The sequence below is a fragment of the Sminthopsis crassicaudata genome, chromosome 2, assembly GCF_048593235.1.
Source record: "Sminthopsis crassicaudata isolate SCR6 chromosome 2, ASM4859323v1, whole genome shotgun sequence".
Taxonomy (NCBI): Eukaryota; Metazoa; Chordata; class Mammalia; order Dasyuromorphia; family Dasyuridae; genus Sminthopsis; species Sminthopsis crassicaudata.
In genome coordinates, this window is record NC_133618.1 from 661,590,974 (window position 1) to 661,603,135 (window position 12,162).

Sequence of the window (12,162 nt, forward strand, 5' to 3'; positions counted from 1 at the left end):
CTAAAAGCAGGGGCAAGGACTCGATGAAAGCCATTTGCTATTCTCTGGCAGGGAAGCCCTTTTGAAGTCAGTAATGAGGCCCTAAGAAAACCGCAATTAAGAGCAATAGAGGGAGAGTGAATGAGGAGGGAGGCTGGCAAAAGGCAGAGGACAGAGGATGAGAAGGTGGGGAGGGAAGAAGGCTACTGACAAGGCTTCTCTTCACCTGGGAGACACACATCTAAGGATCTATAGAAAGGCCCCAGACTTCCAAGACAGCTGAAACTCCCCCACCTCTAGCCTGGTGGCCTCCAGCCAGTTGGAGGTGGGACAAGCAGGAGGTGGACTGATGTTCCTTGGAAGAAGTGCAAGGAAGGGCCAGACCAGGGGCTTAGGTTCCTTCCTGATGCCCCAAAACTCAGAGCAGGCTTCCCTCACTGTCTGGTTTATATGGTGGCCACAGTCCTAAGTGTTGGATAATTCTTTTCGCCATTGACTTCCTAGGAACCTTGCATGAGCCCATCACAGTTAAATGGGCTGACCAACGAGTGGGGGATTGAACAGAACTCTCTTGTCTTGTCCTTTTGCAGGGACAAGGGTCCCTGATTATATCCTGTGCTTGGCCCTTGGGCTCGGGAAATTTCATGTTTTTATCAATGACTCAGATGGAGGTTGAGATCATCAGGCTGGCAGGGGACAGACACAAGCTGGGAGACAAAGCTGACACAGTGAATGACAGGGCCAGCATCCAAAATAACTTTGACAAGCCAAAGCCCGGAACTGAATCTAATTAGATGAAATTAAGAGTGTGTAAAGCCTCAGAATTGAGTTAAAAAATTTAAAAAGCTTCCAAAGTACAATATGGGAAAGACAATACTAGTGCGTCATGTCTGAAGAAGATTTGGGAGTTATAATGGGTTTCGTATGCAATATAAATCAGCAACGTGGAAGTGAATGTCTTAAAAATGCTAAGGACACATAGGGATGCTTGAGATTATCAGATCATATACAGAAGGGACTTTGGACTAGTCTAACACCTTCAGTTTACTGCTGAGGAAATGGTGGCAAAAGGAGTTTCTCCAAAGTCACATTGGAACTCACATCTTCCTGACCCCACACCTAGTACCCAGCTTCTGGGAATCAGGAGTCCCCTTGTACCCAGACTCAATCTGAAGTGTTGTGTTCAGGTATGGATGGTACATTGTAAGCTAGACCCACGCACCCCAGCACCGGGCCCCAGTCACTCCTGCTTTCCCCACAACCTTTCTCCTTCTAGGCTGCTCCCAGTCCTAACCCAACCTCCCTATAATTATCTCTGATTTCATCACCTTCACTCCTATCCTCTCCTACTCTCTTGTTTTAAACAAATACTGAACTCCTCCTAAAAGGGGATCCTACTCTGAATCCTCCTGTGAAGTGAAGCAATTGAAGCCCAGTGACTCTCAAAATGGGTCCCCCAGGAAACCCTAGAGTTCCTGAGGTCTCTTCGGAGTGCTGCAAAATCAAAACCATTTTTATAATAATACTAAGATATTCTAATTTTCAGTATAGTAACTCTCTCTTCTCTCTTTCTCTCCCTTTTCTTTTTCCCTCTCTTTTCCCTTCCTCTCTCTCCTCTCTCTCTTCTCTTTTCCTTTCTCTTCCTTTCCCTCTTTCTCTTTTTCTTTCTTCCTTCCCTTCACCCTCTCCCATATAAACAAAAGTTTTTTGGAGGGGCCCTCAATAATTTTCAAAAGAGCAAAGGCATCCTGAGACCCAATAATTTAATAATCACTTTGTGTAGTAGACAGAGTTCTGCTTTTAGTCAGGAAGTCCTGGATTTAGTTTATTACTACTTATATTCATTACTGGTTCTATGGTCCTGGGCATTATTTACAGGTAGGAAATCTGAGGCTCAAAGGGAAGTGGTTGCAGTCTTGGACCACATTAAGCCCTTTTGAAGCAATATGGAGCCAGCTGGACCGCCATTCCTTGGTCCCAGACCCAGTGGGAACCTTTCCTAATACCTTCAGGAGCCCCACTGGATGGAGAACCCAAGGCAAAGAGAAGGATTTCAGTGGCACTTCTAAGGCTGGATGTGTTCAGTAGAACCCCAACCTGGGATTCTGGGCCCACAGCTTACAATTATTTTGACCCTAATGCTACATTTAAAGACGGTATCGCGCTTTTTAAGTCATTTTCCTATTTGTTCCCTTGGAGTGGACAACGTTCTCCCCTCCCCAGATTATTCTCACTTAATCTAAAGACATGTTTAGAACAGAAACTCCTTGAAGGCAGGAGGTAACAAAACTACCTCCAGGATCTGGTATAGGTTCTTGTATATAACAAGAACTTAATAAATGCTTCCTGAACCGAACCTGGCATTTCATGTGCAGGGAGCCACTCACGGGGCCCCTCACATGCTGACTACGGGCACTGGACCCCCTTTCTTCCTTTGAAGCTCTTCTTCTTTTAGCTCTTTCCCTTCATCTTACTGCATTAAGTTGAGGAAGGGATAATTTGTTGAGCTTAGCTGTTCTCCAAGCATCTGGCACCCATATAACCAGCCCACCAAAGGCTCAGGGTCTACCGGGACACACTCATGGATAAGTGAAAATAATCTGGGGAGGGAGAGAGCATCTTCCCCTTCCTGTGATGCAGCGAGTTCAAGGACGCTTCTTGGGGTTTTTCCAAGGGGACGTGTGTGTGCTAACGTGTTCATATTGCCATTTATGATTTCTCTTTGGACCAATGAGCTCCCGAAGAAGTGACATGAGGTCATAGAAGACCCGGACTTGAAATCTGGCCTGCCTCACGCTAGCTGTGTGAATAGGGTTAGGACACTTGACTTCACTTCATGCTTTATTTCTTTGGGTAAAGGCACCTGGGATGAGTTGGGAAATATATCAATCTTCTCAGTTTCCCAATCTGTGAAATGGGGATACTATATTCACAAGATTGCTGGGAGGGTGATTTCTTTTTACTAAAGATCCAAGGGATGTTGGAGAGATGGCCCTTCTCATGTTGGATATCCCCTCTCTCATCTTCCATTCCCTCCCCCAGAAAATGTCACAATGTAAAACCACAGAAACCTCATGGAAATACTATTTATTACAGCAAGCAACAACCTGGCCCTCTTCTGTTCCATCACTCAATGGCAGAAGGTGCGACAGGTCTCTGGGAGAATACATCTATATGAGGGAGGAGGCAGGAGGGCTGAGGAAGGCCATAGAGAGGTGATGAGGAGGAGGAGGGAATTTCAGACACAGCCTTCCTTCTTCTCTTGGTAGAGAGAGACAGGATCATGTTAGTACTAGCTCCTTTCCTTCAATCTGAGGGGGAGATGCTTCTCCAGTCCTTATTCCTGTGGGTGGGAGAGTCCCTCAGGTTGAGGGAGGGGGAATGGACAGGAGGGGGCCATCAAAGGAGAGGAGATTCAGGCCAGGCCCACCAGCATGGTGTGAAGCCTTCCCTCCTCTGTCTCCTTCGTCTTTGCCAAAGTGGTCTCTGCAGCCATCACTCAGTGACCCCAGCAGGGCCATCCTTGCCATCCTTGCCCACTGAAAGGAAGTGAGAAGAGCTAGGAAGAACCCACTTCTCCTAAATATTCCCTCCATTGCCTATTCAAGATTCCTTCCTTCCACCCCAGACACTGCCCAAGTTGGAACATGAATCCACTTGAGGGGGGAAAACACTGAAGCTGTTATTAATAGCACCTTGAAATGAATTGGTTTCTAAGAGCTGGCCCCAGCTAGCTGAAAGGAAGTTTGGGGGCTAATTTAAAAGGGATGAGGAGGAGGTGATTAAAAGCGGGGGCTGAAAGATTACAAAGGCACACAATTCGGGTTTGTTGTTGGGGTTTTCTCCAGTTGGACTGAAGGCACATATCGAGGATTGCCCCCACTCTGTCTCCAGTTGGCCCAGTGGCCTTTCAGGATGTCTCAGCCACGAGTTAACAGGCCTATTATGGAGCATTTGGGGCAGAGTAGACACCAGAACACCAGGAGGAAGCGCTTATTTCACCTGCTGGAAGCGACATCAGTTATTCCCCTCCTGTCCCCAGTGAGACTAGGAAGACCTGAGGGGGTCGTTGGGACGGTATCCCAGTGGCAGGGAGAGATTTGGGCGAGAGAGAGCTCCGCAGATCCTCTAGCTAGCTGGAGGTATTGAGGGGAGCAGGATATTGAAGGACACAGAGAAGAAAAAAGGAAAGGGAGAATTAGAAGGTCAGGTGAAGAAGACCCAGGAAGAGAACCCAGGGGCCCAGCTGCCCAAGGGAACTTGCCCTGCTTTTCTTGGGGTTTGTGCTGGACAGGTAAATGATGACAACGTTGTCTTCGGGCCCAGATGGCTGCACCTCGTTGTCAACGGTGTAGCAGCCCTTGCCCTCCACGGCCTTGCCGTGGAACTTGCGGCCCAGGGCATCCTCACTGGCTTCCCCCGGAGATGCCAGAGCCACATTCACTGAACCCTCTGCGCTCCCCAGCTCGTTGGTGGCCCGGCAGCTGTAGGTCCCTTCCTCCTGCTTCCCAAAGCCTGGGATGAGCAGACTTCCATTGGCAAACGCCTGGAAGCGGGGCTGGGGGGACCCGGGGACTCCTGGGACGCGTCCGTCAGAACCCACGTTGGGGCTCGTGATCTCCACTTTGCCGCCGGGTGTCTGGATCCGCCACTGGACCTCCGGCGGGGGCTGCCCGTCAGTGTCACAGTGCAGGGCCAGGACAAAGCCGTCCCGGAGCTCGGCCCCGTCCTGGTTGGGCTGGTAGGTGAGCTGCACTGTGGGAGGGGCACAGTGCAGGGGGGGGAGCCGGCCCAGGGGGATGCCCTTGAGGAAGGGGGGTGAAGAACAGGCGATGTTGTCCTGCTCTGGGATGGAGACCGCCGTGGCCACAGCCCACACCTTGAGCCACAGCAAGCCGCAGGTGCAATTGAAAGGATTGTCATTGATCTGCAAGTGGGACAGGGAAGTGAGTCCCTCAAAAGTGCCGTCCACCAGCGTCAAGAACCGGTTGTGGTTGAGCTGCAGGGACCTCAGGTCCCCGAGGTTCTTGAAGGCATCCCGAGGTATCACGGCCAGCTCGTTGCTGTCCATCTTGAGCAGCTGCAGGGCACTGAGATTGTGCAGGTCGTTCCAGGAGAAGTTGGAGATGAGGTTGTGACTCAGGTCGAGGCTCTTGAGGTAGACCAGAGGGGCCAGGCTGCCGGGGGCCACGACCCGGATCTCATTGTGGGCCAGCCACAGCGACTGCAGCAGGGGCACCTCGTCGAAGGCCCCCGCCTCCAGGTCCCCCAGACGGTTGGCCGAGAGGCTGAGCGTGGTGACGTTGGCCGGGAAGCCAGAGGGCACCGACTGTAGGTCACGGTAGGCGCAGTCGGAGATCTGGAAGCCATACTTCTCCCCACAGTCACAGACCTCGGGGCAGCCCGAGACCGAGCTCAGGAAGCTGGCCAGCCACAGCAGGTGGAGCCGCCTCATCTCTTCCTGGGAATGGAGAGGGGGTTAGAGAAGCAGTTACTGCCTACATATTCCCAGGGGCCAGCATCTCCTAATATGCTACACTCCCACAGGCTATTATTAGCAGAGGTCATCAGTCCCATCCACACAACAGGGGACAGAGAAATTATTTACAGACAGAGGGGAAAATGTCACATTTTTAACACAGGGAATCTGGGGAATTGGAAGGAACACAGGGTTAGGAGACATGACTTAGTATAAATCTTAGCTCAGCTAAGATGAACCGTGACATCACAGGGAAGTCACTCACTGCATCTTCAGCCTCCTCATCCATAAAGTAGGAGACTATAATAACCGCACACCTATCTGGCAGGCCCATCCTAATACAATTTCTTAGTGTAAGGATTAGGCTCCAGTGATTATCCCACCCGTGTTATAATAATCATCTCTGCTTGGTAAGAATACTTCCTGATTGAATTAATCAGAACAGAATGGGAACAGGGCCTATACACTTCCTTAAATCAAAATCACTGTGTGAGACATGTCACAAAGAATCAGTTTCAAAGGAAGGAGCTCTCTCTGAAACAGAGACATGAAAGGTTAGCAGCAAAGAGGAAGCAGCAGGTTCCCTGGAAAGAGAACCTGAATCCAGAACCAACAACCACTGGGCACCCAACAAAAAAGAAAAAGAAAGTGGGATCTAGCTGGGGCAGAAAAAAAGAGATTTTTAGCCTGGGTGTTGATCTTAAAGGTATCTCAGGGTAGCCCTCAGTAGCCTCAAGGACTGAGGGAAACTAAGAAAATGCCAGCTTTTTTCCCCAAAGTTTTCTCCCAGTGCATTTTCATCCCCAGATACCATAATATAAACTATTATTTCATCACCCAAACATTTCTAGAAATTGAAATTTTGCCTCAACCAGAAAGAGATCAGGAGTTAATTATATATAGATATGTGCAATTTACAATTTGATGACAATTCAAACAACACATTTTAGAGATAAAGATTTTAAGGAGTAATGAAATGACTTATCAGATGTCACCCAAAGAACCATTGGCAGAGAGAGGAAAAGGCCTTATGACCTTGTGGGATTCTGCATCATACCAAAGAAAACTGACTAAGGAGCAGCAGAGGATGTTTGAATCCTCCTGATGCTCAGGTGTGCCAGGTAAAAGCTAAAGGGCAATGGAAAAGGAATGAATATCAGGATAGGTTTCCCTCTGTATCTAAATATTGCCCAAGTGGCTTCTAAAGGACGGGAGCAGGAAAAGGGATGATTCAGAGCAAGCATGGATAGTGATAGGATATACCTGCTGAGCTGAAGGCCTTAGGTATAGGAAGGCCAGTCCAAACCAGAACTAGGCTACAACATAAGGCACCTGAAGCCTCTCCACAGATGACAGGGCATCTTTCCCAAAGAGAAGCACTTGGGACTTTCCCCATATTCCCATTGGAGTCCCAAAGCCTACATTTATGCACATCTGCCAAAAATATACTCCAAGGGCATAAGTCTGATGATGTCATTCTCCTGCCTGCAAGCCTTCATTGTTCCCTCCTGTGTGCTGGATAATTTCTAGTAATTATAGCCTTCTGCAACAGTTCCCACCTACCTCCCCCAGCCGTATTTAATCCTGCTGTCCTTCCTGAATCCTGGGCTTTTTGGTATAACATCTTCTGCCTCCATGCATTTGAATAAACTATCCCATCATCTCTGCCCTTTCCAAAAACTTTCTTGGGTTTCCCTCCTTTCCTTCCTCCACATAGAATAAAAGATTCAGAGGTGGAAGAAATTGTAGAGGTCACTGACATCTACAAATGAGGGCAATCTCCCCATTTTCCAGATGAGGAAACTGAGGCCCCCAAAGGGAATTGAGTTGTACGAGTTGCCAGCACTCTTTAAGTTACTCTGTGTTATTCTTATCTACCAAGATTCAGGTTTCATTCCACCTCACTGCCCCAGGAACTCCCTGAGGACAAGGATTTCCTAGAGATGCTCAAGCCGGGTCTGTGATCAGGAAGGACTGACATTAGAGTTAGACTATAGAAGGAATTCCATGACTTCTTCTTGGGGCTCTCCATAGAGAAGATGACTTTGGGGATTTTTAAGAACAGAACTTGGCTTGGGTGGATTGATTTGCATTCCTATCCTACTGCAGGGGAATGGACTGAAGGCCCCGTGGATAATCCATCTCTTACCTCCAGCCTGCAACTCTGATCCTAAGTAATGCTGGCTTAGATGTGTGGTGATCTTTTCATGACAGCTGAATGCATTTATTAATTAGCTTCCAGTGACCCTAGATTAGACATTGGCAGCCTCACAAATATGGCCAAGGAAGAAGAGGGCAGATTCCCTCTGTGTCTGAGCTGTTTCCTGGGAAGACTGGGAGCAGCTCCAAAGTCCACAACCCTCTTTGGGATCCCACTCACCCTACTTATTGAATGCAGCTCCCAGAATGCCCCCCTCCTACCTGAGTCCACAGAGATGGTATTTTCTTATTTCTATGGGAAGCCACATACTTGGCCCTGAGGTTGGTTAAATGCCTCCTCGAAGTCAGTCAGTAAGTATTTATTAAGTACTTATTATGTGCTAGGTTCTGGGGATGCAAAGGAAGGCAAAGCTCATTCCCTACTGTCTCATTTTAAAGCCTGGCATCCCTGCTGCTCCTTCCCCAGGGACCACACCTTGTGAGGCAGGAGATACAGCACGAGGTGACCGAAAGGAAACTAGAGAGCCAGAAGACCTTGGTCCAGTCCAGGCCTTACTAGCTTTGTGCACTTGAGAGTTCCTTCAGCTGATGGTTTTCTCATAAGATCTACACAAAGAAGCCCGAGGCCTGAACTCTGGTCCAGGTCCGGTCATCAATGGCCCGCGAGGCCCTAAGCAAGCGTCAATTTCTCATCTTTTAACAGTTTCTTTCTCAGATCAGAGTTTTTAGAAAGTGAGTTTGCCGAGGGGCTTCGGGCGAGGGGTATAACCCCCCCCATCACTCTGCAGCTGCCTTTGTACTCATGCCCGTCAGCTGCTCCCTCACCAGCCCACCCCGTCCCTGTCCTGGAGATCTCCCCATGGTCACAGACCACAGAAATTCTGACCCCAAATTCCCCTCCAGCTCCGGGGTAAGCTACCCACTGCTGGCTCTTAGGGTCTCCGATATTAACTAACGGAAACAATCTTCTATCCCCCCCAGCCCATCCTCCCCCTCAAAAAAGCCCGTGGATTCGTTTTCCATTCGGACAAGCAGGCTGCACTGGGCAGTGAAAGAGCGCGTCCCAGGCACTCAGGGCGCCTGGTTCCGACCAGGTTACCTCCGCTCTCCCAGTCTCAGTTTCCTCCTGTGCAAGGTCCTTGGGTTAGCGGGTCCCTGGAGTCTCTTCCAGGTCTGCGTCCGCACCAGAAGTCGCGCCCCCTGCTTTTCCCTCTTCCTCCCCTGCTGCCGTCCCAGACTCGGCCGCTCCCTCCGCGGGCCCCACTGCTAGGTATGTATTTATATTCGCTTATTGAAGGCCCCTGTTATGCTCCGGAGTCCCCCACCCCCACTCCTGAAACACACCCAGTCGCCTGCTGGTTTCCAACTTCTCCAGTCCGCCCTGGGCGCCCAGGGACCCCGTCCCGAACGGGGCTCCCTCCCGGCCTCGCCCCCTCCCCGCCTCCTCCGCTCTGGGGGCTCGGGGCGCCTCGGGGTCCTTCTGGTTGGGAGGGAGGCGGCCGGCTGCACAGCCCGGCTGCATCTCCTGGGCTCCCTGCCCTGCCTCCACCGCGCCCGGGGGGAAGGTGGAAGGCGGGGATTTCCCCGGGTTCCCTGGAGCGGGCATCAGCGGGGCATCCCAGGCGCCCGTGGCCCCTACGGCCCCTGCCTGGTCGCCAGCCGCGCTTCCTGGGAAGTTACTCGGGAGTTGGGGAAAGTTTCTCGAAACCGACCAGCGGGCAGCTGTCCCTGCCTGGGGGGGGAGGGGGGGAAGGTCAGCCCACTGGAGGCTCCCTCCGGCCTCTGTCAAGTTCAAGTCCTTCCTGGCACGGTTCTCCAGCCCAGCCCACACCGTCCTTAAAATAACAATAATAAAAGAAAAGCCCTTACCTCTTTTTTTCCCTCTCTCTACTCCTTTGTCTTTGGGAACAAGGCAGTTAGGACGGGCTGGCTAACGTGGATTGGAGGTCCCGACAGCCTGGCTCTCCCCGACCCTCTGAAGGGAATCAGAAAGGACAGAGACCCACAGTCAGGAGGGAGCTGCGCCGGAGCCTGGAGCGCTCGGGCTCCCCGGGGCCAGCTGTGGCCGGCAGAGGGAGGCCCCGACCTAGGGGGCGGTTTCGCCTCCAGGAGGAAGGAGCCAGGGGCTGGGCGGGCTCACCGCTCCCTCCCCTCTCATGTCCCCCCCCCCAGCCCTCCCGCGCCCCATCTCTGAGGTGCCTACCGCAGCCGCTGCCGCCGAACCCAGGCTGGGAGGCACCGGGTGCGGGCTCAGGACGCCCTGGCGCTGCCGTCCCGCAGCCTGTGCAGCGCGGGGACCTGCGGCTCATAAGTGACACCAGAAACCGGAGGAGGCAGGGATGCCAAATTTTTTTGGGCTGTGCTCTCTCACTCACTTTTTGGGGGGTGGGGTGGGGGGCGGATTTCCATCAAGTTAGGAGTTTCTTAAAGACACAGCGCTGGCCGGAAGGACCTCGAGAAGGGGGGGGGGGGGGGTGAAGGAGGCGGACTTTGAGTCCTAGCATTACTGCTCCGGAGGCAGGATCTGGGGGTTTGTCAAACCCACTCTGGAGGTTAAGAAGGGGGGTTATTTTTTCCGTGGCTGCAGAGGAAGGAATGCACGGGCTGGTTATTTTTTCTTCTTTTTTAAATTTTTTTCCTTCAGTGAATGGCTGATGAGGCAGAACCTTTATGAAACACCCACCAGGCCCCGCCGGGGCTCAGGAGCCAAACTCCCGGGCCTGGTTTTTTTAATCCTCCTTCCTTGGTTAAAGCCCCTGCCAGGCTGCCTGTGAGGCCTGCCTGTTATGAATGCATGTCTTTCTCCAGTTGGGGAGACTGGGATCCGGCCGCAGGGGCCTCCCGCTGCCAGGAAGGACTCTCACCCTAGGCCAGGCTCCGGGTGGAGTCCAGTATCCCAGTGGAGTCCAGCATCCGAGAGCCCTGATCACCCCGGATTTCCCTCCTGGAGCCCAGCTGGATTCCACAAGATCCTGAAAAGCAGCAGTGGAAACGTTGCCCTCCATATCCAAGGTGCCCAAGTGGCTCCAGGGGGCACTGGGAAGGCCTCCTCCCCAGAAGCTACCCCTCCCCCCATCCTTCCTCCACTCACCTTTCTCTGCATCTCCCCCTTTTATCATTGTCTTCTTCAAGTCCCTGTTCCCTCAGGGACACCCTCAGCACCCTTTCACTCCCACCTGAGGCCTGGGGTTCTGAGCCACTTTTCTCTTTGAAAGAAATCTTGGAGGGACGAAAAGTACCGGGGATGGGAAGCAGGAAACCATCATCACCTTCTCTCTACAACTCATTCATTGGGTGACCCCGTTCCTTTGTCCTTCAGTCTGTTCCTCTGTGCATTCCTTCTCTGGACTCATGATAAAGGGCCCCTGAGGTCCCAGGACAGGAGACCCCTCTAGTGGGAGATCTGCAAAGGGCCTAGGACAGAGGCTAGAAACATTGTCTTACCCCTTTCATGCTTCTCTCCTGCCCCCAGTCTTTCCTTATACTCCTCCAGTCTCCCAGCTACAAAACTTTCTGGATTCTGAGTTAGTTTCCCCATGTCAAGATCATCTCTGGTCTCATAGGGGAGATATTTTCAGCTAAAAATTAGTCTCCATCAGCTTTCTCCCCATCAGGGCTGCCCGAGTCAGTAAATAACCTAGCCAGGAAACATTACTGGCAACATTTGAACCCAGACCTTTTCCAACTCCACGAGCAGCAAGTCTATCACATACCAGATTGCCTTCAGGTGAAATTAAAAAGGTGCCCAGAATCATCAAGGCTACAGTTTCCTTCAGGGAGTTTTTAGTCCTGCATAGCCCTGATCTCGATTGATCAATCAATCAACAAGCATTTTTTTTTTAAATTTATTATGTGCCAGAAACTGAGCTAGACAACAGTGAAACAATCCTTATTCCCAAGAATTTAGGTTGACCTGGGGAGAATCAGTATGATTACAGATAAGAAAATCTATAATATAAACCCAAAAGATATGCAGAAATGAACAGCTGAATCAGGAAAGGCCCTGGAGGTTGACATTGGGGCTGAGCCATGAAGGGAGGGAAAAGTGATGAAGAAGAATGTTCTAGGTGTGTAGGATGAGAGGTGAGAGCTGAGATGTCACGTACAGAGAACAGCAAATAGAGCAGTTTGGCTGGGACACAAAACACATAATATGTAATCATCTGGGAAGGAAGCTGAAGCTGGTCTGTGAAAGGCTTTTTATTTTCTTATGTGTATTTGAAAAAAAAATGTTTCAATGGTCCTCATTTTGGAGCACAACTTTTGCTAAATCCTCCCCTCCCCTTTCCTCCCTTCTCCTCTCCCCTCTCCTCTCCTCTCCTCTCTTTATAGATTTCTCTGGACTCCACTTTGTTATTTCAAAGTTCTTACTTTGGTCTTTTCATCAGAAATGCTTGGAAGTACTATTTACTATTAAAACTCTGATTTGTTTTTTTTTTTTCCTGCTATAAGATTAAACGCTGTTTTTCAGGGTGAATGATTCTCATTTGTATACCTTATCTTTTTTTGTCTTTTGTCTTTGTATTCCAAGTTTCTGGTGGTTT

The 12,162-nt window shown here is 50.6% G+C and overlaps 1 protein-coding gene across 3 annotated transcripts; it reads right to left on the reverse strand.

The window, feature by feature from the left end:
- Positions 1-3,051: 3,051 nt before the first annotated feature.
- ISLR (immunoglobulin superfamily containing leucine rich repeat) lies at positions 3,052-9,988 on the reverse strand. Of its 3 annotated transcripts, XM_074297020.1 has the most exons (3): positions 9,822-9,988; positions 9,488-9,593; positions 3,052-5,440 (listed from the first exon to the last, which is right to left on the reverse strand). In XM_074297020.1, the coding sequence occupies exon 3, from the start codon at positions 5,432-5,434 to the stop codon at positions 4,178-4,180; it is 1,257 nt and encodes a 418-aa protein (XP_074153121.1). In that variant the 5' UTR covers positions 5,435-5,440; positions 9,488-9,593; positions 9,822-9,988; the 3' UTR covers positions 3,052-4,177. The 3 variants fall into 3 exon arrangements, with proteins under 3 accessions (XP_074153121.1, XP_074153120.1, XP_074153122.1); XM_074297019.1 differs by lacking the exon at positions 9,822-9,988 and having other exon boundaries at positions 9,488-9,701; XM_074297021.1 differs by lacking the exons at positions 9,488-9,593; positions 9,822-9,988 and adding an exon at positions 8,718-8,822.
- Positions 9,989-12,162: the final 2,174 nt, after the last annotated feature.

Bases quoted from the DNA above. Each gene is read 5' to 3' on its own strand.
- ISLR (XM_074297020.1), bottom strand. From the start codon at position 5,434: ATGAGGCGGCTCCACCTGCTGTGGCTGGCCAGCTTCCTGAGCTCGGTC.